Below are 25,567 nucleotides of genomic sequence, written 5' to 3'. Positions count from 1 at the left end.
GCCGCTCCTGCCGCATGTAAAATGGGGAACGCGGGTCGAAATAGCACCGCGGTGTTCCGCGGTGATGCAAACTGCATCTCGAGGACCGCCTGTCCTGGTCGAATCGCGGGGTGAACGAGGTGAGCCGTGTCCCGGTGGGCTTCCAGCGGCGCCGGCCGTGAAGCCAAGGTGCAAAACAAAAAAAGCGCTCCACCTCTGCGTCTTAAAATGGCAGCGGTTGTTTCCACTTTGCGGTGCAGATGCGGCACAAGCCCCGCCCACCTTCCTTGCTACGTCACCGGACGGCGTCCAATCAGCGAGGAGGGGGAGAAAAAGCCCCAAAAAAAAGACTAAGTCGCGCGCGCCCCGGAGCGAGCCGGCTCACGCGGGCGCGCGTCCATCTTTTCTTCCCGTTTTCCTCCTCTTTTTTTTTTATTTTTTCCTCCCCGATCCTCGAACCCGCAGCTCGGCCATGAATGACCGACGGACATGAGGGGTCTACTGTCGTTTTACCGGAGCCTCCGCGCTCCGGGGAGCCGCCAGGCCTCACGGAGCGCCGGGACCGTCGGGTCCCGCGGAGCTCAGTCCGCTAGCAAGGTACGGTCGCGCGGCTGCCGCTGCTGCTACATCCGGGTTCTTCCGTGCGTCGCTGCGGATCCGGTTGCTCGTCTTTACCAAAACATCCTGCAAGATGCCCTGCATGCAAACTGGGCTTTTCTGGGTCAGAACCGCACCGGCTGACACCGCCGACAGCGAATGCAAAGCGGGGTTATCCACCACCCCCTGTTGAGGAGAAAAATGAAAAGAATTGAAAAAAAAACAACAAAACAGTAGCTTGATTTACTGTGTCCCCATTTCTTCCGCTCGACCCCAGTTAACTCTTCAAAATGCACAAGATAGTTGGTGCTAAGCGGGGATATAAGGGGGATTTTTTTTGGGGGGGGGCAGAAAAACAGAAACAGACAGAAAAACATGCACGGGTGACACAGGATGCTCCTTGACGGTTGATGGATAGCCTTTTAAAATGTTTTAAAATCCGTCTTAATGCGTTTTTCCCCATGGGATCCCACTAGTACACACACATGCACGCGAACCGTGAGTTATTATTTTATCCTCTTAACATTCTAACAATAAGAAAGGGCACTCTACTCTTTCCACTTCTGCTATGCAAGTATACTGCTATATTGAAGAGGCCATCATCCGGAATAATACTTAAACATCCATCCTGCTATTAAGATTATTTTGTTCTTGTCCTCATGACTTAACGTTGAGCTTTACCGTGCACAACCCGGTGCATGTGAGGAGTTTTATGGAAAAGCTCATTATGAGAGGCCGGTCTCTGAGAAGCCGGGCCGCGGCCCGACGTCCGGCACGGATCATGTGAGGAGGATATTGTCCTGGGCCGGGGAAAACATCTGGCCGCCAATTAAACAGGGGAAATGCATTTTTCCTCAGTGCTTAATGAGAGGATTATCTTGTAATTGGGTGGTTTAAAGCGATTTCTATAGTTTTCCCAATGCAAGAAATAAACCTGTAGGGTAATTTGAAGTTATTTACTTGTGAATGAGTAGAACGGGCAAGTAAAGGACTTGGCAGAAATGTCATGAGGAACCAGAAATAACAGACACCGGGCCACACAAAGTTGGCTAATGTGACCATTGAGCCTTCAGATTGGAATGGCTGTGCACTTTTAAAGGTGCAAGGAGTTGATTTGGACATTTAGCGCTCATAAACCGTTCGTGCTGTCCTCTCTCGTCGTGTAAAAACTGCTCCGCTCATTGCTCTCCTCGGGACGCTCCAGGATAACCCCTCGCCTCTTTTCCCTTTCTGAAGCCGCAGCCGAGCTTCGGACTGTTGTTCGACATCGACGGCGTGCTGGTCCGGGGAAGGACGCCGATCCCCGCCGCCAAGAAGGCGTTCGAGAAGTTGGTGAACTCTCAGGGACAGTTTGTGGTGCCGGTCGTTTTTGTCACCAACGCGGGGAATTGCCTCCGACAGACGAAAGCGGACCAGCTCTCCTGCATCCTCGGCGTCCCCGTCAGTTTTCGCCGCACGAAAATAAAACCCGTCGCTGTGTTGTTAAAGCCACCTGTGCTCTCTACGCACTCTGGCTTTCTTTTTCCAGGTCACACACGATCAAGTCATCATGTCCCACAGTCCGTTGAGGATGTTTAAAAAGTTCCACGAAAAATGCGTGCTGGTGTCTGGACAGGGCCCGGTCCTGGAGATCGCTAAAAAGTATCCTCCCGTCTTGGATTGTTCTGCATTCGTCGCCGTTTGGGTTATTAAGAGCCGCGCTCGCGTGACTTTCCCCCGCTTCTCCTTAACACTGCCCTCAGTGTCGGCTTCAAGAACGTCGTCACGGTCGACATGCTGAGAGAATCGTTCCCGCTGCTGGACATGGTGGATCACAACAGGAGACCCAAACTGCCGGTGAGATATTTTTAAGTCAAAATAAGATTGTGTGTAACGCGCTCAGATGATTCTGGGTGTCGTTTCTTTTTAAATAACCGGACGCGGCCCGAGTCAATAGTTGCTTTGTTGAGATCACACTGAGCCATTCTGCAAGCAGCTTCCAGCGTTATATCAAACAAAGCACGCTGGGTTTTCGTCCCGAAGCCTCCGCCCGCCGTGACCAACTAATGAGGGCTCGGCTGGTTCTGCTTCTCCGCCGCCAAACAGCAGCGAGCCGGGGAAAACAGCGGGACGGAGAGCGGTTTGGGCTCTTTGGGCTTCATGGCCAAACCATGACATTACATGGCTGCGCTTTCACAAGGTGTCGGTCTCGGAGGAGGGGGGCGTTCACCCTTCGGGCGTCCGGAGGGCGAAGGGGAGGTTTGTTTTTCCGATTTAAAATGGCTTGTGAATTTGTCGTTTCAGTCTAACCCTATCAGCAACGTCCAGAAAGTTGAAGGTAAGAGCTCGGGCCTCTGATTGGATACAACACCAATGCTTTTCTCAACTAGACGGTCCTTTTTTCTTTATCCCGCCGGCAGCCGTGGTTCTTTTCGGAGAGCCCATCCGATGGGAGACCAACCTGCAGCTGATCATCGATGTCCTCCTGACCGACGGTAACCTCAGCAGTGTTCACCTCACCCCAAATCTGCCTCATCTCCCGCTGCTGGCCTGCAACATGGACCTCATGTGGATGGCCGAGGCGCATTCTCCACGGTAACGAGTCAGGGTTGCCTTTCGTGAAAAAAAACAAACAATCTTTTACTGTCCAGCCTTTTACCGCCTCATCTCATCCCAGGTTCGGCCACGGCGCCTTCCTCGTGTGCTTGGAGAACATCTACAAGAAGATAACCGGTAGAGACTTGAAGTACGAGGCTCTCATCGGGAAGCCCAGCGAGCTGACGTACCATTTTGCCGAGTACCTCATCAGATGCCGGGCCGTGCAGATGCAGTGGAAGCTTCCCGTCACCTCCCTCTACGCCATAGGGTAAGACTCCTGAGACACACACGACATGCAGGTTAAATGTGATAGTTGCAGACTCGACGTAGGAGATGAATTGGTTCAGTGACCGAGCTCGTCACTCAATACGCTTCGCATTTAAAATGAACCGAGACAAGACTAATCCGTCCCAGCCCGATGGTTTTGTTGTTTTTAAATAAGAAAAATGTACTTTATAGATGGAAAATAACGTATAATAAATGGCAAAAGCAAACGTAAAGAAATAAAGTGGATTTATTCACCTTAAAGATGCTACGAGGAGGTCGGGGGAGTTTTTCATTAGTCATTCTATCCTTAACTTAACGTCCCGGCCCAACCTTTTGTGCTACAATGCTATGCTAAATATAACTTTGCTACACTTTATGTCTAAACTCCATTTATGGACGGAGTGAAGCCGCTCCTCTTTCTAAAACCGTCAAACCGTCCCCGACTGTCTTTGAACGCCTCATCCGACGCCTCGTCCATCCACGTTCCCGCCTTCACCGTATCTCACCCACAACATCTTCTCCACGACACACACACATGATTCTCTCAGGGCTAGCTGGCGGCGGCAGCGCGTCCCGGTGTCTCTAAACGCCGCTTCACGGACAGCGGCGTTTAGAGACGCTCAACCCGCTGGCTGCTAACACCTCTGGGCTCCGATCACAAAGATAAACATCCTCTGATCCACTCACCGTGCCGCCGCAGCTCCTGAGATGATTCCACGCGGACGTCTGCAGGCTTACGACCCGTCCAGCAGACACGCAACGTCATGGAAAGATAGCACACTGACGGGAGTTAAACAGGCCGGGGGTGCTTAAACAGGTTCGAGACAAAGGCCGTGACAGTAGAGGGAGGCGTGAGGAAATACTTAACGGCCCGGCATCCCGTCCACGGCAGGACGAGGACCTGGCTTCCTCCCCGTCTGCTCTGATGAAAAGAGAAGGAAGGCGAGCGTGGAAACGCCAACATGTTCTACTAGGTTTGCACATATTTGGCCGACTGAGAGGCTGAAATGTTGAATCATTTTATATGGATGTGAATAAAAGTGAACAAAAGCAATCCAAAAACGGTCGCAAGAAGGATTTATTGAGCTCCAGAAACTCCACTTCAGCGTAAGAAAGTGCGGTCGCTACTATAAAAAAAAGAGAATGAGATAAAAGCAACATGCAACTACCCCGAAAGTACTATTACATAAGAGAGTTTTCACGGACAGAAGAAGGATGGTGAAAATCTGGGTGAAAGGATGGAGGGGAGGTTAGATGGAGGCAGGTGATTGGCTGCAAGGAAAAGGTTTGGTGCTTGGATTTGTTTGTTAGCGAAAAGCCTGAAAATAACCAAACCCCTTTTTGCGCGTTCCTCTCCCAGGGACAACCTCATGACTGACGTTTACGGCGCCAACCAGTACAACCGATATCTGGAAGAGAGAGCCGCCAGAAACAACCCCAAAGCCATGGCCAAGATGGCGGCCGCCACAGGCTCCGCCTCCGCCGTGCCCCAGGAGGAGGAGCTCGACAGCGCGTTGGAGAGCGAACTGGCGCTGCCGTCCGCCACCTCCTGCAAGTCGGTGCTCGTCTGCACGGGCGTGTACAATCCCGGGGCGGCGGCGGCGGCGGCGTGCGACGCCAAGCGCTGCGCGGAGGAGGCCGCCTTCCACGGGCACCGGGACTTCGGCTTCGACCCGGCGCTGCTGGAGCCGCGACACATCGTGCAGGACGTGGCCGAGGCCGTGGAGCTGATCTTCGAGCAGGAGAAGTTTGTGCCTCAGTAGAGCTCGGAGCGGCGCCGCACCGCGACACTGTGCGTGTTGTCCGATCGTCCTCGAAGACGATCGGAGAATACCGATCCGTTCTGAACCGACAATGACCGCCATCGCGTCGCTACGACCTTTGTTTCCCGTGAGTCTCCGATCGCCTCGTCTCTTTTAAAGGAAAAGTGTTCTAACTGCCTTATTTGACCCTTTTAAATATATTTTCTAGCTATATTAACGTTTTAGTCGACGAATCCTCAGAACGTCCTACCTTTCTGACTAACGCGGTTCCTAACGGCGTCTCCGCCCTGGAGGTGACGCTTGTTCACCCGTTCCCCCCCAAAAGATCTATGCATGACACCGTGTGTGACCCTCGTGCTGTAACGGCGCCCGTACCACGTGCAATATCGTCCTCTGATCGTACTGACTGTGTGTGTGTGTGTGTGTGTGTGTGTGTGTGTGTGTGTGTGTGTGTGTCGTCCCGTTTGCACACTCCACACTTCCATCTTCGGCCAAACGCCGCCGTTCCTTCTCGCCATGTCCCTGGACGCGTCACGGACGTCACGCGTCCAGGCGTTACACCCGTTGTAAATACCTCTACGCGGGAACTTTCAGTGATTACAAATGTTTGCAAAACCACTGCGTGTGTGTGTGTGTTATTTCTTAAATGTGTCCACGCTGGCGAGGAAGGGAGGGTAACAAAAAAACACGTTGTGAAAAAAATAGCTTATATTGGTCCCGATATGATCTGAAAGTTCAAACAAATGGAAAGCAACCGGTGTTCACGGAGGCAGGTCATATCTGAGCGAGCGCAACAATGGCGGTCAAACGTCAAAGTTCATGGCAAACAAGCAGAGCGTCCTCAGCAGCGTCCTCCAGGTCCAACCTGCTCTTCCTCACGTGCGGCGTCCGTCCGAGTCCCTTCAGACGACCTTTATCTTTATATTGTGCTTTTTCTGCAACGCGTCCAGGACCTGCGGTAGTAAGTCCGTCCGGACGAGCGCGTTCTCTCCGTCGTCGGGGTCTTCCCTGACGACGGGCGGCTCGGTGTGGATCCGCCTGCGGTGTTTGGGTTTCCGCGAGCGCAGAGAGTCGGCCTCGAATTCCGAATGCTTCTTGTCGATGTAGAGGGTGATGGTGGAGTTCTTGGCCAGTCTCAGACTCCACAGGAGCAAACCCGTGACGCAGGCGATCATCGCCACCGCCAGGGCGTTGCGGGTCCTGCACGGGGAGCGTCTCCGGCCGCAGCGCCGGAAGTGCTCGTCGTCCAGGTCGGCGACGGCTTTGCGAGCCACGTCGCCGGGACCGGCGCAGGTCGGCCCCTCGGAGGGAAAAACCCCGTTTTTCCTCAGCCAGTTCCTCAGATACGCGATCTCGCAGTCACAGTGGAAAGGGTTCCCCGAAAGGGAGAGCGTCCGGAGGCCGGTCAGCCTGTCGAAGGCGCCCGAGGGCACCGAGGTGAGACGGTTGTCCTCCGCGTGGAGCTCGGTGAGGTCGGCGGGCAGGCCGGGCAGCTCCGTCAGCTCCAGGGAGCTGCAGTTGACCCGGAGGCCGGCGGACGGGAGGACCGTGCATGAGCAGGACGGAGCCGACGTGGACGCTCGTGGCGTGGCGAAGAGCAGGACCACGACTAATCCCGTGCCGGCGAGCATCCTGGAGGACGAGGAGACGGAGCGGTTTCTCTTTGCGCGGGAAACTTCAGCTTTTATCGGGAAGTAAAAACCAGACGAATGAAATAAAAAAAGACCAACCTTCTAACGTCGAACCGGTCGTCGTGCCGCCTGTCATCCTTCAAGTCGTGCGATCGATCCCCCTCCGGTTCCGTTCCGACGTCAAATTCCTGCTGAGGAGAATCCAAAAGTGCGTCCGAAACCCCTCGCCGACCACCTCATCTCGGTTCAGCAACCGACATGTTGCGAGAAGAACGTCACAGTGAGGAAAACACCAATAACACGGCGGAGGAAACCCATCTGCCGGATGGAGATAAGGCTTTATCTGCAGCCGCAGAGGCCGCAGAGGCCGCAGAGGCCGCACGACGTCTCTTAGACGTCCACTCGGTGCACCTTTAAACAACCTGATGCAAAGATGCAGTGTGAAAAGGACGGACTAGAACAAGAAAAAGCAGCCACGGGTTCTTCGGCTCGGGAAGGTCGGGAGCCGCGGGTACGACTTTCACCTACAGGTGGCGCCGCAGCGCCGTTTTTTTTTTTTTTTTATTCCTCTTTTCACTGCACACCGCTCCTCTGCAAGCCCTCTAGTGGAAATACTGCGGCTGGAGAGGGAGGCATATGAAGGTTATTCACCTTTGGGCTCCGACTTCTACACAATGGAGGACAGAAACAGCGTGTTCATACCATAAGTCATATATTTGTTTATTTTGCGTTCTCAACATTGTCACAGTTGAAGTTTACAATAACTGGGGTCTTTACTGACTCACTACTCACTGTACAAACAGAATGCACATAGAAATGAGGCCATTCTTGTGTGTGTGTGTGTGTGTGTGTGTGTGTGTGTGTGTTTTGTTTGTTTTTTAAAATCTTTTTTCAAACGTGTCTCACGCCAGACTGGACAGCTTGCAGCAGTAAGTCTCGTGTTGTGTGTGTGTGTGTGTGTGTGTGTTGGATGCACGTATGACGAGGAGAGCTCGGTGTGAATGGCGGCTTTGCTTTCTAACAGTCTGTTTTGGATTTTCTCCAGCAAATGTCTGCTCACGGCGGCCCGGAGGCCGAGACAATCGATATGTTCGTACGTGACCTCCCGTCAGGCCGCGAGGCGATGCTATACATCCTGATCTTAACTGCAGATATCAGAATAGAGTACTGGTCATATACACATTATTTACAGTTTCTTTAAACCCCATCTTGGTCCCTTTACAACTTCATAAAGATAAACTTTCCTTCTGAGCAGATATTCGTTTTGCGCGTCAGAGTCCCGTATTTACATGATGACAGCCCTCAGCGAAAGGAAGTGCAGTGTTCATTATGTTTGTAATGTACACAATGGCTTTGTCGATGAAATGCATGCTGAGCTTCAATAACTACCGTCCCGAACACGGAAAACAGCGAAAAACACGTTCCGACATTGGGGAAGTCCAAAGTAACCAAAAAAAAAAAAGAAAAATTCATAGGCTGATTTTTCTCCCCCCCCCCACATCAGCTCACAGTGAGAAGGACAGGTGATGCATCAGATTCATGCAGTGCATTGTCGGGACGGGGTCATTATCCAAGCACGACAACACACACGCAAACGCCGGAAAAAGAGGAAAAAAAAAACAACAAACAAACAAAAAAAAAAAAAAAAAAAAAAAAAAAACGAGACTCCGTCATCCCGCGATTTCAGAATTCTATCTGCGCGGGAAAAGATGCGAAAAAAACAAAGAGGGGAAAGAAAACATTCAGCTGATCGTCGGGAGTCCCGGGTGTGATATGTCCGTCATCTGCGGGAACACGGAGGCCGGACGTACGGCGATGGTTTTCTCTGTGAAAGTTAAAATACATTTACAACCTGAATATCGGGACAAACAGTTCACTGTCACTAATTTACACACCATAATAGACTCTTATTAGAATGTAGAAAGTCCATCTTTACATACTGGATAGCCATTTCCTTTTAGTTCATTTAGGAATTTATGCATTTCCTGGAAAAAAAAAAAAAAAAAAAAGTGTTCTTTCATATGTGCTTATCCAGAAAAATATTTCTGTTCAGCCCCAAGAGAAGTATATTCCTTTATTAAAATATATACACACATTCCTCTCCACTGTGAACTGTGTATGTAAGTATTTATATATATTTCTAAATGAAAATATTTTTTTTTTTTTTTCGTTTTCTTCACCTGAATCTCGTCCTGGACAACACGAAAAACGAGAGACCCCGCGCTCTCTCGGTACAAATCTGCATCTCCGAAAACATGATTGCACTTTTGAAAAACAAAAAAAGGAAACAAACTGGCTATGGTAACACTGACTGGTTATAGGGCGCGCCCAGGAGAGCCTGGCGGCGACGACAACACATGCAAAGAATCATCAAGAATCCACGTCTGCGCCCGAACGTTGGGGGGGGCAAAAACAAATCAATAAATAAGCGACGCAAAAACGCACAAAAATCAAATGTAACTCGGGTCAAAGGTCAAAGGTATTGCACGCGGAGAGAGGAGAGGGTGAACGCAAATGCTGCGATGCTGATTTTTTTTTTTTTTTAACTCGGAAAACACTTGGACGTTTTGTGCGTTGGGTTGCGTGCGTATGTGTGTGTGTGTGTGTGTGTGTGTGTGTGTGTGTGTGTGTGTGTTATTTCGATGCACACACACACACACACACACACACACACACACACACACACACACACACCCCGTTCATCCTGACGTGGCTCTTTCTGGCTATCAATTTAAAAAAAAAAAGAAAAAAGGGAAGAACTTCAGTGCAGATCGATCGGAGGCTGGACCGGATGGGAGTTCGCACCTTGTCGGACCCGCACCCGGACGCCCCCCTCCCTCCACATCAGTCAATACTGATATAAAATGAAGTTCGCTGATAATAATAATAATAATAATAATAATAATTGTAAGTATAATCTTACAAATTACTTTTACGCACAATATACTGTACAGGAAGTCTTGACTAAATAGGTTATGCATTAATAGTTGGCACATTTATTAATGAGAGCTAGGAGACAACACGTACAGCCGTCATCTACAGTAAATACAGCACTAGAACTACTATGACCGAGATGCTCGACTCAATTGGTTACCTTGTGTGAAATGGTTATAACTGGGTTCTCCACTACACGTGAGCTCTAGGAGGGGATGGCGGGTAGCATTCCTGCGCAAAACCGAACATTGTTGGGGCGGATTCCTCTGCGCGGGGGAAATACGACCCCCCCCCCCCCCCCCCCACACACACACACACACGCACAAAATAAACCCCAAACCGTCACGTTCTCGTCTCGGGTCGTCTTTTCCTCTGGAGGTTACCGCGGGAGCGAAGAAGCGGCGGGCGGAGGAGGGCGGGAGGGCAGAAACCACTATTTCCCTGCGGCCATCACGGCCGGACTGTGTGTGTTTGGAGAAAACAAACAAACATATAAACACCCCCCCACAAAAAAAAAAAACAACAAACAAACAAAAAAAAAAAAGGACGTCTTCCTGTACAAGAGGAAATAACAACCCCTGTCGGGGAGGAGGGGGTCGGGGTCGGGGGGGGGGGGGCGAGCCCATAATCAGACAAACTACTAAAAGGCCCCTGGTGGAAGGTCGGAGTCCAGTTCCCGTCCCGCGAACGGCCGATGGAGCTGGAGCCGAAACACAGTGGACAGGCCGTCAGTCCCTTTGGTGTCAGAAATTGTCCCTCCTTCATCGAGTCCTCCTCCCCGCCGGGGCGCCGGGGGGGCGTCACACCACGGTGCTGATGCCACTGTGTTTGGGTTTGGGTCCGCCGGGCGCCGAGCCCACCTGCTGGCCGTGGTGGTGCTGCTGGTGCGGGCCGTGATGGGGGTGCTGGCTGTAGTGGCTGTGCTGCGGGTGGGGGTGCTGATGCGGGTGCGAGGAGAACGCCGGGTGCTTGTGATACTGCGTGTGGGGCGGCGGGTGGTAGTGGTGGTGGTGGTGGTACGGGGGCGGGTTCTGCGGGACCTGGCAGTACTGGGAATGGTGGCCGTGGTGTTGGACCGGAACCCCGTGCGCCGCCTGCGCCGTGTGGTGCAGGTTGGTGGGGTGGGGTTTGTGGGAGATGAGCGTGGGGTGGCCGGGGGCGGGGAAACCCGGGTGGCCCTGCGACGACGGCTTGCCCCTCTTGCTGCCGAAGAGCGACCCGAGGATGGAGGTGGACGCGGAGTTGGAGAGCGGGGGGTGGTCGCGGGGAGCGCCGTCACGTGACGCGGCGGCGGCGGCGCTGGCGGCGGCGGCGGCGGCGGCTCTCCGGTGCGTGTGGGGGCTGCTAATGATGGACCCCTGGAAGATGAAGGATAAGTAACAGCATGTCCGTCAGACGCGTCGCAATCCTCCGCTGGAGCTCCAGCTGAAGAATCATCTGCGTTTTTCTCTTTTTTACTTTCCTATCGTTGATAAACAAGTAGCATCATGTTATAGGGCATGCAAATGGAAATAAAAATGTTTTCATGGGAGGCAGAAGCAACGCGAGGAGGCAAACGGCACGCAGAAAGGAGCTCCGACTCGACCGACGGACGCCGGAGTCACACATGCAACTCGTAGAAAGGAAACGTCGTTTTTTTTTTTGTTTTTATCCCCCACGCATGCAGACGCGACGGGCATCAGCCGAAGCGCGAGCGATCGGCCGGGTAGAGGTGAGCGACCCCCCCCGATCCGCCGAATTTCACTTTCTGTTTCTGTGCATTCGTCAGACAGAGCGAGAGAGAGAAGAGGAAGAGAGAGAGAGACTACGTGACACCTTTGGAGACAGAATGAAATTTTCAGGGTCCCAGAAGTTCAAACAAACAATCTCATGGACAAATGGGATGGGTGGAGGACCGATGAATGAAATCCACATCTTTCTAAGTCTCCGCGGCGCCCGGCGGCGGGAAACGGGGCCGCGGGATGGCGTGGGAGGGTGGGAGGGTAAAGGGGAGAGGGCGCTACGTTCCTGCCTGAAAAACCCCAGCGCTGAGAAGGACGGCAGCAACGAGGAGGAGAAACGGTCGCCGCCGATAGACACGCAGCTTTCTAAAGCGCGACGCGCCGTCGACGCCGCCGTCGTGCCGTCGAGCAGAGGAACCAAAGAAAAACCATGTGATCAAATGAAAGACGGAGACAGGCGGCAAGAAGTGGGGATCGAAGTGGGGTTAACTCATGCTTTTCTGCAGAAAACCTTCTGGATTCGTCACGTGACATGACGTCGCTGACTTCCCCCCCAAAAAAAAAGAAAAAAAAAGAGGGATGTGGAGGGGTCGGAGGGGTCGGAGGGGTCGGAGTGGAGGAGGAGGAGGAGGAGGAGGAGGAGGAGGACCAGAGGCAGGCATCCCATGCATGCACGCTAACTGAGGCAGGCAGGTCATAAGGCATCCCAGGGGAGGAGGAAAACAAACGGTCCAAACGGATGGATTTATGAAGCAAAGGAGGTGTAAAACCCAAAAAAAAAAACAAAACAAAAAGAAAAAAAAAAAAAAAAAAAAAATCAAATAAAAAAAAAAAAAATGGAAACGGTGTTTTCACAGTGCACATCATCACATGAAGAGTAGCTCGGATACCAGCTGCTGTCCAACTTACTTCCATATTGCTGTCTAGTGATCCTGCACTGCTGCGACGCCCCCGCTTGCCTGCCCGAGACATGCAATACCACAGATTAGAGATGGGCACCGCTCCGGGGGGAGGGGGGGCGTTTGGGCCGCCCTCCGGTCCCCTAGGGGGCAGTGCGGTGAGCGGTGGCGGTGAGTTCGGCCCCAATAACGGGCGGGAGGGTGGTGGGTGACAGGTGGTCGTATTCACTATCCCTGCGGCCGGAGCGCTTTTCTAACTGATAAATACTGAGCGCATTAGTCACACATTCACAATAAGGTTTGCCAAAAAGTGAGCGGATGCAGGTTTGAAACCCCAATTTTTTTTTATTTATTTTTTTTTTTTTCCTCTTCCCAGATTACTCTTCATAAAAAAATGTGACGGCTCGTTGATTTTACGAATGTCATGAGAAGATGTTTTTTTTTTTTTTTTTTTTGCACGGAGGCTGGTGAGAAGCCAGTCTCGGTGACGGTCGCACAAATAAAATTAAAAAAAAAAAAGGAGGAGACACATGATAAAAGCAATATGGCGGCCGTTCCACGGAAGGATGTGAGGCTGTTAGGCACAACCAGCCGGTGAGATATCACACATGGAAAAAAACAACAACAAAAAAAAAATAATGTGAATAAAATAACACATGAAATGGAACATGGAGGGAAAAAATTAAAAATGAAAAAAAAAAAAAAAAAAAATCACAAAAACGACCCCTTTAAAAAAAAAAAAAAAAAAAAAAGCCACATCCTGCATCGAAAATCCCGGAAGGAAGAAGGTAGGAGGTGATAAGGAGGCGACGTCTTTGCTGACGTCTTTGCTGACTGCCCTGCTGCGACTCAGGTGGAAACCAGGAGCGAGAAAGAGGATTTCATTTTTTTATCGGGAGAAGGGGAGGTGAAATGAGCGGGACTAAATCTGGATCTCCGGCTGGGATTCGTCGGGCACACAGATAAAGATGGAGAGACTGAGAGAGAAAGAGAAGAAAGATGGCGAACGACACTTGAACGCAACTCGGCGTGAAAATGTCTCTCGGGTCTAAAGCAAAAAAAAAAAAAAAAAAAAAATTAAAAAATGTAAAAAAAAAAAAAAATTAATAAGAAAAAAAAAATGAAATGAAAAGTCGAGCGCGTGAGTGGAGATGTGTGTGTGTGTGTGTGTGTGTGAAGGCGAGAGGGTGAAGGGGGGGGGGGGGGGTTTGAGCTGCCCATCCATTTCATTCATCACCGAGAGGCGATGGGACGTGTTCGCGGCTCCTCGTCTTTAAACCCTGAGTTTCCTGCAAAGCGTTTCCGGGGTGCGACGGAGTCTTTAAGCGCGCCGTCCGATGAGCGAGAGCCGTGAGGTCAATGCTGGACGCCGTCGAGAAGATGGCGGTGAGGTGTGGGAGGGGAGGGAGGAGGGAGGAAGGAGGAGGAGGTCGCCTGAAAAGGACGGAGACGCGGCGGTCGTACCTGCTTCGGAGAGGTCTCTCAGAGAGCTGCTGAGGGCGCTGCGCTTCAGACCCTCACCCATGGCGTAGGTGTCGTCCAGGCTGGCGCGGTTCATGCCGCCGTTCCCGGCCTCCTTCTTCAGGCCGGAGCTCTGCGACATGCTGGGCCGCACCACGCCCTTCTGCTTCTCCAGCTCGGCTGTGGAGCGCCGCCAAGGAGAGACCGAGGGTCCGGGTTACTCGCCGTCCGGCGGCGCTTTTAACGTTCGGTCGGCGCGGAAACCGAACGCGAGATTCCGCCCCGACGGACGGCGAGATGGGGACGGAGGGCGCGGCTTACACTCTATCCTGTACTTCTCCATCTCCTGGACCTCGGCGATGGACTCCCGCAGGTCGTCGGTGAACTTCTTGCGGTCCTGAGGGTTGGGCGCGTTGAAGTTGATGAGAACTTTGATGTCCGCACCTGGGATGGCTGATGTAAGCCTGATGCCATTCGGGTAATCTGGACCGAGTGGACACACACACACCTTGTAACACACGCCGGTGACACACACACACACACACACACACTTCACTTCACTTACACTGATTCTCAAAAAGCAGGACCTGCATCCCGTAGAGCGAGAAGGACTGTCTGAAGCTGTACGTGACAGAGTTCTTCTTCTTCTGGAAGATCTTGGTCACCTGCGGAGATGAGGAGAGGCCGGCGGTGAGAGAAGGTGCTGGCGGCGGGCGGGACGGAGATGAACGCCGAAAGACGCAAATACCACGAGGAGGTCGTTGAACAGGAAGATCTCCCGCTGATGAAGGCCCAGCTTCTGCAGCTTGTTGGGGTCGGGGACCTCGAAGAGGCGGCAGTAGCACACCAGGCGGCGGTGAGGAAGCGACAGCACCTGCAGAGCAGGTGAAGGAAGCGGAGGTTATCTTCTGCCCGACGGGGAGGAGGCCTTTCTGCCAAGGGCCTCCAGACGCTCGTGCGAGAACATCACCATGAGGAGATGCGGGAGGAGGTCTACTTACACATCCCAGGCCGTGATGGAGGGATCCGATCTGAAACGGGAGACACAGGATGTGAGGTCACGTTCGGGTTCTCCAACCTGAAGGTTGGTGCTCGGAGACCGCAAAGCATCTTCTCCTCCGTCCTCCTGGGTTTGGTTGTTGTGGCCTTCCTGAGAAGTTCCGGGTTGAAGACCGTCCAATCACGCGCCTCCTCTGCTTCACCGACTAACATCTCGCCCTCCTTCGCCCCGTCCAGAAACCCCCTCCGACCTCGGCATCCCTCTCTCTACCCGGATCTTCAGCGTCCCACCTCCGTCCAAGTCCAAACCATCTCAGTCTCACTTCATCTCCAGAACCTCCACGTCTTCACCTCCATTCCCCGACTCCAACCCGCAGGTTCCTCAGCTTCTTCTCCACCCTCTGACCTTCAACCCCTCCTCCTCCTCCTCCACCTTCTCATTCCCGTTCGTGATGAAAACATTCGGATAGTAACGATCGCAAGCGTCTCTTCGCCACTTATAGATCAGACGTTGAAGACACTTATTGACCTTCTCACACGGAGGATCTGGCGATCTTCAATCTGATCTCATAAAGCCGCGCCCGGGCGCTTTCCTTCAGGAGAGGCAACGACGCGCAAGACGAGACACGATCGCGTGACGGAATTTGCAAATCCACGTGTTTGCCTCGGCGTTCCCGTCCTCCGCGGCCGCTGGAGGACAAACCTTCTCGCCTGGAAAGGTGAGCTTTGGTTGCCTCCTCGGAGACACATCAGATCCCGGGGTCGGAAAACCGAAGCCGGAAGCCGAGCGCGGACCTTCTGGCCGGGAGGTGGAACAAAACCACGGTTCGAGCGGGGAAAAGCACTCACCGGCTTCTTTCCTACGATGAGCTTCTCCACCTTCTGCACCTGGGAGACGTGGTCCTCGTTGGTCTTGAGCTCGCGTTTGCGGATCCTCTCGTAAATGCCCACCAGGGTCTCTCTGGGAATGTCCTCCCCGTCGTCGACGCCTGACACGCGGGAGTCAAACCCGGTTACGACGGCGAGGAAACGGGACGATTCGAAAGCGAGTCGAAGGGACGACGTCTCATCACCTCTTAGATTCTTGATGAAATCTTCCAGTTTCATCTTTCTCTCGGGCTTGACGTTGGGGCTGTACATGTCGGTGTTGAGGAGGATGATGGCGAAGGCCAGGATGAAGATGGTGTCGGGGTTCCTGAACTGCCGCACCACGGTGGGGTTGCAGATGCAGTAGCGCTGACTGCCGACGCAAAGGAGAGCCGCCTCAAACCATTTGACTTGCAAATGAACGATTCGAAAGGGCGAAGTCGAGCGCGCCGGGTTACCTGAAGGCCTCGATGAGCCGCTCCACCTTCTGCGCCTCTCCCTGGACACGGATGTGGTTCTGAAACTTCCTCAGGGCCTCGTCGAGCTCCATGCCCTGGAAGTCCATTTCGTCCACCACGCAGCTGGAGGCGCGCAGGAAAGCACAATAAAACACAAGGAAGAAGCGGCGCGCTCACAGTGGAGAGGTGGGAAGGTCCGCGGCTGGACGGGCTGCAGGAGAGGATGCGTGAAGACGGCGAAATACCATTCTTCATTCGTTCATTCGTTATCCGTGCAGCCGGAGCCCAAGCCGGCAGCTCATTGGACGAGAGACGGGGTTCACCGGGCCAATCACGGGGCCGCATATATCTGTTCCCCCTCTTGTTTACGTGTCATACTGACATTCGCCTTCTCGTTTTGGACAGTGGACTTTCCGGACAAGTCGCGGTCTCCAGGGAACCTCCTGCATGCTTTTGGACCGCGAGAGGAACCCGGAGAACCCGTAAGGAACCCCGTGCAGATATGAGGAGAGTCCCCCCCCCCCCCCTCTTTCCGCCTCATACTCACTCCAGGACATCTCGGTTGAACTGCTTCTGTCGGTTCCCCAGGAACTCTCCGATCATCTGCCGGCTCAGTCCCTTCCTCTGCAGCAGGAAGTGAGCCACGCCGACCGGGGTGTCCGGGATGAATCCCCGCTCCGTCAAGTACTGGATGCCCTTTTCCGGCTTCCTGAAAGATCCCGCGAGGACGGGAAGGAGATACGTGGAACAGCGGATTAGATCTTGACGGAAATACAACGAAAAGAAATAAGAAATTTGTGGTTTCCGAGTTTCTTCTTCTGCCACGTAAAACGGCTCCCGATTCTTCTGCCCGCTGAGTTCTTGTCAGAAATACTTGGACAACATCTCTGGAGGGCTCTGGCTCCGTCAGCGCCGAGTACCTACTTGTTGAAGAGGTTCAAGCCGATGCGGTAATGCCTCTTGCGAATAACGTCGTTGCTGAAGATGGGCGAGTCCCAGCTGTTGCGAGTCTCTTTATGGTAAGTCTGCTTGCTGAGCGTTTGCTCTCGCAGGCTGTCTCTCGACGACGACTCGGAGCTGCAGTTGATGGTGTCGTTGGAGTTCGATGTGCTGTTAATACTGTCGTTGTCCCCGTCCGAGAAGTCCGATTCCGACTTGCTTTGCCGGTTGGCCGAGCCGTTGATCGCTAGGTGGCTCTCCAGCTGGCGGTGTCGGTGCCGCAGAGGCGCGTCGTCGTCGCGGGACGGCGCCCGCGGCGGCGGCGGCCCGTGGGAAATGTGTTTAGGGCTGGCCTGGGACGAGGTCACGATGTGGCCGTGGGGTTCGTACACCGGCGGCCGCTTGACGGAGCTGCGGTCGGACCGATCGCTGAGCTCGGCGGAGCTGTCGCTCGGAGGTTCGATGGTCAGCAGCGGGAGGTGGTCCATCCGGAGACGCTGCTCCTGGCACTCCAGGGACGGCGTGCTGCGGCAGCTGGTGTCGGTGTCGCGACCTTCATCTTTAGGGTCTATCGGCCAGTAGTCCTGGGACGAGTTGACCGAGCGCAGCCGCAAGTCCGCCTCCGTGCCCGAGGGCTGATCCCCGGACCGCGGGACGACGATCGGCGGCGACATGTCCTCCTCGTCGATGAAGAGGGTGACGTCGCTGTAGGAGGCCATGGCTTCGTCGTGAATGCGTCCCGTGGCCCTGCGGTGGGACTTCATCTGGTAGGGTACGTCCCGCTCCACCTCGCCGCAGCTTATGGCCTCCGGGTCGGGACCCTCATCGCCCTGAAGGCTGCGGCAGTTCAGCGCGTCGTCTATCGACTCGGCCAGTGACTTGACCTGCCGGGAAAAGGCATCCTCCAGTTCCGTGATGGCGTCCGTCAGGTCGCCCTGAGGGGCGGGATGAGGCGCCATGTTGGCCTGCTGACGGACTTCTATGTCCTCGCGTTCGGACTGGATCATCGACAGCGGGGTGCCGTCCTCCGTCATGGACACCTGCCTCCCTTCGAAGTAGGAGCTGTGGACCTTCTCGGCGCCCTCAAAGGAGAGCTGCATTCTCATGTTGGAAAGGACGATACGTCTCGACATGCGATTCTCAGACATAGAGCTTCTGAGACGTTCGAAGTTCTTGTTCATCTGATACTGGCGGAAGGCTGTCTGGATGGTGCGAGCCGCATGACGGGTTATGAATCGTCCGCCGTATTTCCGCTCCAGCATCTCCACCTGCGGCGAGAAAGGAAACACCAGCGTGTTGAGAGGAGCCAGACGGAGGCGGACGACTTTTCGGAGTACAGTATACCCTTGTTTTTCGCGGGGGTTACGTTCCAAAAAGAACCCGTGAAGTAGAAACCTTTATTTCTACAATCGATGCAGTCATTAATCCACAGAGCTGCTGCAGACTCCATCCTTACCATGGTCTTGTTGCAACCCTTTCTGCATCCTTATTAAAACTTATCGCCGCTGTCGTCCTTGTGTTTTTTTCTTCCTTCTTTATGGAACGAACGGAAGATTCATTCATGCCGTCATGCCGACCTACAGCCGCGTAGCTTTTAGCTTCCCTTAGCATGTCCAGAAGTTTAACTTTATCTGCCATAGATAGCATCTTCCGCTGCCTTTTGGGCCCTTTTGTCGCTCCAGAGCGCTTTGTCAACATTATGGGTTTTAGAGAAACTCGAAATTGCGCGAGAATTTGCACGTACGTCATGTAAATTTGTCAAGCTGTTTTACGTACGTGTACATATTAAACTGCGACGTTATCGACGCACAGGTAGAGAAGAAGCGGAGTGACTTTTTAGCCCGTCAGAACGCAGAACACAATGCAAATCCGGGAAGCAGCGAAACCGTGAAAAGCAAACGGCGTTCTAGCGAGGGATCGCCGTACCTGTTTGTCTTGGAGGTCGGCGGAGAGCTCGTAGCTCTCGGACAGCGAGCGGGAGCGCTTGATGGCCTCCTCCTCGGCCTGCTTGCGGAGGATGGACTGCGAGTGCTGGAGCTTCGGCCGACGGGGCCTCTGGGGCCCGGGCTGCACGCCGTGGCTGTAGAGCTGGCTGTCGAAGCGGTCCGGGCTGACGGCCGAACCGTGGGTCACTGGGCCCTGGCCGTAGCCGGCTCCGCCGTCCAGGGAATGGCCGCCCTCGCTCGGCCGTCCATCCCCTTCCACGCTGAAACCAGACGGCGAAAGCGCGTTAAAAAGAGAATTCCCTTCGGATAATAAAGTTCGCCGGGGTGTATCGACATCTCCGGGGACGGATTTCTGTCTCGCCCGACGACACAACCTCTGTTGATATGCAAACGCAAGCCTCTCCAGAATATCAACGAGCAAAGGTTAGTAGGTTAGAACTTTCCATGAGAATACCGGGAATTCCGAACGCTCGGGAATCGATGCAAATTTAAAAAGGATGTGGAAATAGATGAGGCGTCACTACGCTTTGGGTTAAAAAAAAAAAAAGGAGAAGTATCATTTCTTTTGCCCTGTAAGTCACCGATAGAAGGTAACATGACCATACAAGTTTGATCTCATCTGCACTTGAAAGATTCGCCGACATCTGGATTGAAGCGGACGGGTTTTAGGTCTCGGAAAAGAAGGTGAAGGGAACGGTGGCGGCCCGGACGAGGCCGGGCCTGTTGCCGATGAAAAGAATAGCCTCCGACTTATTATTAGACGTATGACAGCTGTTAGCGGGCTCGCCGGGCTCCTGACATTTGTCAACAAAAAGAAACCCCGCGGCCGCCCTCCGAGCTCCCGGACTCTCAAACCACGCGAGGTTGGAAAGCGACAGGAGGATACTCACTCACTCTTACGTTCTGCTGCCGTACAAGAGGAATATCTTTTGCGAAGGGAGCGTCTATTCTCTATAAACTGCCAGCTCTTCCTCCAAATCTTATCCACCATTCTGTCAGTCCGGTGAAGTCCAGAGTGCAAAGACTCCTCCAGGAAGGGAGCGTTTATGTCACCTCCGGGGTCCAATCGGCGGCCGGCGGGCCTTGCGTCATGTTTGCTGTGGCAACGTCACGCCGCTCTAAAGCGCGTTACAAAGTCCAGCTCAGCGGCGGAGGACGGAGCAGAGGAAAAGCTGCAACCCTAAACTGACGGCGCGTGAACTCACATCTTCTCTTTTCCATCTAATGGGCCGGAGCTGCGAGCCGACACACCCAGGCAATGTACACAAGGCACTTCCTCCATTACTCAGCTACCAAATCAACATGCAGCAACAAAAGTCTGCGTGTCGAAGGCAGCCGACGCTGAGGGAAGAGGAACCCGGCATGACCCGACATTGCAAACAGATTAAGGGTGTTTGGCAACAGCCGAGCAACGCCTCGTGGAAAGTTCAGGCTCAAAAAGCGCGACGTGCTCGGTTGTTCCTCCACAAATAAACAAAACGGAGAACCCCATGAGTCCGGCTTGGACTCCGGCGAGATGAAGACCGGCGCTTTCTGCCCGCGCAAAGGGTTTAGACACGTGGGTTTGCCGATGTTTTGACCATAACATGGATGCGGTGGCGTGCAGGAACGAGTGCACAGAGTCTGAATGCAAACCAGGACGTTTATGCAACCAGGAGTCAGAGGTGACTTCCCTTTTAATGAACGTCAGGTACATCACGCCGGGCGTTTCCTCCCCCGACGGACCGAGCGAGCCGGGGATAAACGTCTGCCATAAAGGAGCGGTAACGTCACCGTTTGGTAGAAGTTGCACTTTAGCGAGCTAACCGTCCTGCAGCCTCACCTGCTAATCGCGGCGCGCCCTGGTCAGCTGCTCGGACACGACGACGCCCGAGAAATGTGTGTGGACCCGATGGTTCGGGCCGGGGGGGCAGGGTGCGGCCCGGCTCGATGTTTTGGGCTGAATTGAGTCCATATGGCTCGGAGAGGGAGGACCGTTTACATCCTCGTCTCCTGATTCTTATTATTTCCATATTCTTTACATCGCCTCGGATCACTCTTCCGTCCAACGAGCGGCCGATCGAAGCGGAATCGCGGAAGGATTCGGTCATTTTCTCCACATCGTGCGAAACACCAGGGCGAGAACGTTCACGTTCGAGAAAAGTTTGCGCCGGAAGACGTGGAAATGACGTCGGCGATTCACGAGGGATTATGTAAAACAGATTCCCCGAACCCGTCCCTCGTAATGGAAAAGTCTTCAGCTTTCCCAAGACAAACAAAAGGATAAACGGTCGGCGGCGCGATAACGGCGGATAAATGAAAATGAGCAAGTAATTACGGCGGGCGAACGGAGCCGAGCGCCGCCACACGCCCTCCGACCCGCTTTTTATAGACCGGGAGTTCTGCTTAGCTCCGATGCAGACAAGGATAAGCAGCTCAACTCAGCTGGCAGTGATTTTCAGCCATGGGGTCAAGGGATTTGGGGGGGTAGGGAGTGTGTGTGTGTGTGTGTGTGTGTGTGTGTCTGAACACATCCTGCTCAGCCTCGTCCGGGGGCCTCGGCCCATTCCGTCAGCCCGGACCTGAGGGAGAGGCATTCCGACGTCCCGAAAAAGACGAGTCACATCCACGGGAGTTCTGGGAACGGCGGCGAGCTAATGAAGAGCAGGCGGGGGAAGAGCGGCGAGCGCGGCGGCGTGCAGCCGACATACCACTCGGATGATGAAACTGCACGGACGACGGGGAAAAAAGGGGGGGGCGTCCGCGATGAATGTTTATTTCCGTGGTTCATGCTAGCTTTTATCTCCTTGCAGCAGGAAAAGAGTTTAATCTGGAATCCGAAGACGTTTGAAGGACGGGAATCCAACACTTTTGAACCCGCGACTGAAAACACGATCGTCGGTTTTGATCGATTTGGAAAGTCTCCGGCTTGGATCCCCGACATCGAGTTTGATCGAACGGTCCGCCTTTAGCCGAGAAGGTAGAAGCGGACGGCGAACCTGCCGGAAACGCTCCAGGAACGGCGGCTGGACGGCCTCCAGCCTCCGACCTTCTCCCGAGCGTTTCAAAGGTGTTACTGTTCGGGCCGCCAGCGCTAACGCAAAGAATATGTGTCTGCAGGAGCCGGAGGCTCCCCGGACGCCGCCTTTCACACCTTCAGAAGGTCTGCTAAAGAAGTTCACGCTACCAACTCACACGCGACCGAGCGTGGCGTCGGAAAAGATGTGCAGGCGCGCCAACGCCGCCGTGATGCAACGCAAAGCGCCTTGGAGACCCAACGCCAAACAGCACTGTTGTCCTCTGAGATCACCATGGAGATGCACGGCTGCATGAGACGTCAGGGTAGGTTTTTCTGCTTCCCCAATCTGGTTTCCTGTTGAACCTGAGTCACACACACACACACACACACACACACACACACACACACAGGTCTCTGCAGACCAAACCGTCTCCATCTGAGTGTGTTCAGAAGGGTTCGATGTAGACAAGCGGCGTGATGTTCTGCAGAGGCGTAAATCAGCCGAGGACAGGTCCTCCATTCTCCGCGCCAAAACTCACCCACTTTGACTTCCAGTAAAAAACACAAAGCACTAGTTTTCTGAAATTCATTCTGCAGAAAGCCGCCGCCGTGACTTCCGGACGCTGAATAATTAAAACCCTGCGCTCGGCACCTGCCCTTGGAGATGAAGCGAGGAGAAAAAAGGAAACGGCGAGCGGGAGGGCCGTGACGCGCCGCAGGAATGCCCTTCGGTCGGACGAACAGGCGGGAGGAGCAGGGGGACGGCCAGAACCCGACCGGACGGACCGGAACCGACGGAACGGACGGACCTTGAATGCATCGTCTGGGAAAAGAAAGGAAGCACGGCGGGAATTCAACCGGCAAACCTTCTCCGTGATGAGGAAGCTCACGTCTGTCGTGGATTATTATAAAACACACTGCGGAGGAGCGGTTTGGTCCGGCGTGATGCAAGACCCCCCCCAACACACACACACACACACACACACACACACACACACACACACACACACACACAAGCTGTCTCGGTCTTGTTTACGAAACAAAGCTTTACGAGCTTTTGCAGGCTGGTGTAACCTCATCCAATGACAAATACACATGCAACCCCCCCCTCACACACACACACACACACACACGCACACACCTCCGTCTCCGGTTACCCTTACCAGCCGTTGAGCTCCAGCTCCAGCAGTGACTGAGTCTTCTCCGAGTTACACTGCAAACACCACATGCTGGCCGGCGCTCAGGAGAGGACGCGCTGCAAACATCTGTCTAAAAGCTCTCCGGCGAGCCGCGGTCGAGCCTCCGAAGCGCCCGGCGCTCCTCGCAGACGGAGCCGCTTCTCGGCCTCGCGAAATGGCCTCTCGTAGGACGGCGGACGGACATGGCCGGTCGCTGAGGGGGCGCCTGCGAGCCCCCCTCCGACGGACGAACCCGGCTCGCTCCCCCTTTTTTCGCTCGTTCCTCAACTCCGTCCTCGGCACGCCGGGCTGCGAGGAGTGAAGGGAGGAGGAGGCTGGAAGACGGGAGGAGGAGGTGGAGGAGGTGGAGGAGGGGGTCCGACGGGCCCCGAGCAGTATGGAAGAGGGCGGGTATGGAGGGAAGGGGGTGTGAGAGGACCACATCGGAGGGGGGGAGCCAGGAGACGGGGAAATATCTGTCCATCTGGGAAGGGGACGGGCGAAGTGACCGCCCCCCCCCTACCTCCCTCCAGCCCTCCGGGCAGGGAACGGGAAACTTATTTGGGGAAAAAAGGAGGATTTGATCTAAAAGAGAGGAGATGGAGGGGAGGAGGAGGTGGAGGGTGAAGTGTTTGAGAAGAGATGGAGAGGAGATGAAGAGAGCGAGGCTATAAATAGAGCCTTTCAGGGCCGAGGAGCGACCGCTCGGACGTTTTTATCCGCGAAAAACAAAGATAAATAAATAAAAATCAAAAGTGGTAAAGCAACGCCGGTTCGAGCGGCGCCCTTTCACTCTCCGGGCCGGATTCACATGCGTGATGCTTTCAGCGCCGGTCAGTGAACGCAACACGCGTCGCTAGGACTGCATTAGCACGGCGGCGGAGCCTTTAAGTCACTCTGGAGCCTCAACCTCTGCGGGCTGCAGACGGGCCAGAGGCTAATCACCCCTCTGAGACAGGGGTGGGGTGTGTGTGTGTGTGTGTGTGTGTGTGTGTGTGTGTGTCCAGTCTCCAGCGTCAAAGGCATTTTCCATCTAATGACAACAGGCACAGGAAGCACTGAGGAACGGAGCCCAGTTTACAGGGACACCAGTCATCTACACCTACTCACACACACACACACACACACACACACACACACACACACACATACACACCAGACGCCGGTGGGGTGTGTTGACGTCCTCTAATTACAGAACCAAACCCCTTAAAAATGATCACCCTCTCCAGACTGCTTCTCTCCGAGATACAAACATTACAGAGTGAGAGAGGGAACAAAAGCCACTGTTAGGGAAAAAACAAACAAAAAAAATGGCAAAGTGTGTGTGTGTGTGTGTGTGTGTGACAGGCAGCGGCCGGCCGATCTATTTCAGCCGCAGACCTCGGCTCTCCGGTGAAACTGCAGCTGCCGGAGAGCCTTTGTGCGGCGGCAGGTCGGTTTACAGACGGGCTATCGTGTGATCTGGCCGCTCGGGGGCCACAGATTGGTTTCTTCCTGGGTTCAAATAAAAACAAACATCCTGGAGGAGGGCGGGGGGGTCGGAGGGGCCACGTTTAAGATGTGTCGGATAAAAATCTGCATTCTCCTTAAAGGAGCCGAGGAAGCATCAACGCCGCGAGGAGAACCAAACTCGGGACGGCGTCGAGGTGAAGCCGTCCGGATCCTTTGGAGAGAACCTCCGAGGATCTGGGTCTGGGTTGAAGGCCCCCCCCGCTCCGCCTGGGCGTCCGGGGTGATGTCATTGAGAATTCCAAGAAGAGGCCCAGCTCTCTGCTCGTAAAACAAAAAAAAAAAATAGTTCGCTCCAACTGGATACATCTGGGCGTCTCGGCTCGCGCCGCGACCGCTTCCGACGCCTCCCGGCTCGCGTTCGGGGAGGAACCCGAGTCAGATGCATCGCGTCGGCCGGTTAACGTTTCGGGTTTTTGAATCCCCCCCAAAAAAAACAGAGAAGGAAAAAAAAAAAAAAAAAAAAGAATGAAACGAAAAACGTCAGACGGCGTCTGGAAACACTTAGAGGGCTGATGTCATGGGTTCACGCGGCAGCGGCGCGGGACGGCGGGGGAAAAAAAAAAAAAGAAAAAGAACAATAAATATCCGCCACGGGCGGGTTTATAAATAGAGTGGAAACGATTGGGACCCCGCCGGCGGCTCCCGGGAGCCCACGGCTCTCAGGCTCCGCCCCCTACAAGGCCATCACGCCAATTACAGGAAAAGCAGAAGGGAAACAATACATATATATATATGTGTGTGTGTGTGTGTTTTAAGGATATCGGATGAGATGGTGAATGGTTGCATCCTTATATGACAGGCAAGTGAGAGGGTGAATGATTGTATGTGACTTTATGTTGTG

General features: G+C 53.9%; 3 protein-coding genes across 10 annotated transcripts in view; 1 reads left to right on the top strand and 2 right to left on the bottom strand.

The window, feature by feature from the left end:
- The first annotated feature begins 239 nt into the window (after positions 1–239).
- Positions 240–5,801, top strand: LOC147214558 (haloacid dehalogenase-like hydrolase domain-containing 5). Its single transcript, XM_086142045.1, has 8 exons — positions 240–576; positions 1,813–2,016; positions 2,105–2,217; positions 2,319–2,412; positions 2,860–2,893; positions 2,976–3,150; positions 3,233–3,421; positions 4,781–5,801. Exons 1-8 carry the CDS (start codon positions 469–471, stop codon positions 5,181–5,183), a joined length of 1,320 nt encoding a protein of 439 aa, XP_085998171.1. The 5' UTR covers positions 240–468; the 3' UTR covers positions 5,184–5,801.
- Positions 5,802–5,873: 72 nt separating this feature from the next.
- On the bottom strand, positions 5,874–7,255 carry gp9 (glycoprotein IX platelet). The gene is made up of 2 exons (XM_086142046.1): positions 6,914–7,255; positions 5,874–6,815 (listed from the first exon to the last, which is right to left on the bottom strand). Exon 2 carries the CDS (start codon positions 6,812–6,814, stop codon positions 6,086–6,088), a length of 729 nt encoding a protein of 242 aa, XP_085998172.1. The 5' UTR covers position 6,815; positions 6,914–7,255; the 3' UTR covers positions 5,874–6,085.
- Positions 7,256–7,509: 254 nt separating this feature from the next.
- LOC147214556 (IQ motif and SEC7 domain-containing protein 1-like) overlaps positions 7,510–25,567 on the bottom strand; it is a 95,524-nt gene continuing 77,466 nt past the window's right edge. For 4 of the 8 annotated variants that reach the window (XM_086142031.1, XM_086142032.1, XM_086142035.1 and 1 more), the window contains 13 exons: positions 19,019–19,298; positions 17,078–18,360; positions 16,701–16,862; positions 16,154–16,276; positions 15,902–16,068; positions 15,678–15,817; positions 14,831–14,860; positions 14,578–14,703; positions 14,395–14,494; positions 14,151–14,312; positions 13,833–14,009; positions 12,379–12,428; positions 7,510–11,106 (listed from right to left, as the gene is read on the bottom strand). In XM_086142031.1, the coding sequence (XP_085998157.1) occupies positions 10,549–11,106; positions 12,379–12,428; positions 13,833–14,009; positions 14,151–14,312; positions 14,395–14,494; positions 14,578–14,703; positions 14,831–14,860; positions 15,678–15,817; positions 15,902–16,068; positions 16,154–16,276; positions 16,701–16,862; positions 17,078–18,360; positions 19,019–19,298 (3,358 nt within the window). In that variant the 3' untranslated portion in view covers positions 7,510–10,548. Of the gene's footprint in view, positions 11,107–12,378; positions 12,429–13,832; positions 14,010–14,150; positions 14,313–14,394; positions 14,495–14,577; positions 14,704–14,830; positions 14,861–15,677; positions 15,818–15,901; positions 16,069–16,153; positions 16,277–16,700; positions 16,863–17,077; positions 18,361–19,018; positions 19,299–19,928; positions 20,239–22,212; positions 22,393–23,199; positions 23,528–25,567 lie in introns of those variants that run through there. The other 4 variants (XM_086142034.1, XM_086142039.1, XM_086142033.1 and 1 more) reach the window with 4 other exon arrangements.

This window comes from Fistularia commersonii, chromosome 34 (genome assembly GCF_037954325.1).
Source record: "Fistularia commersonii isolate RoL2024-O1a breed Wild chromosome 34, RoL_Fcom_v1.0, whole genome shotgun sequence".
Classification (NCBI taxonomy): Eukaryota; Metazoa; Chordata; class Actinopteri; order Syngnathiformes; family Fistulariidae; genus Fistularia; species Fistularia commersonii.
Note: the sequence above shows the minus strand (reverse complement) of the source record. Positions and strands in the feature narration are given on the sequence as shown.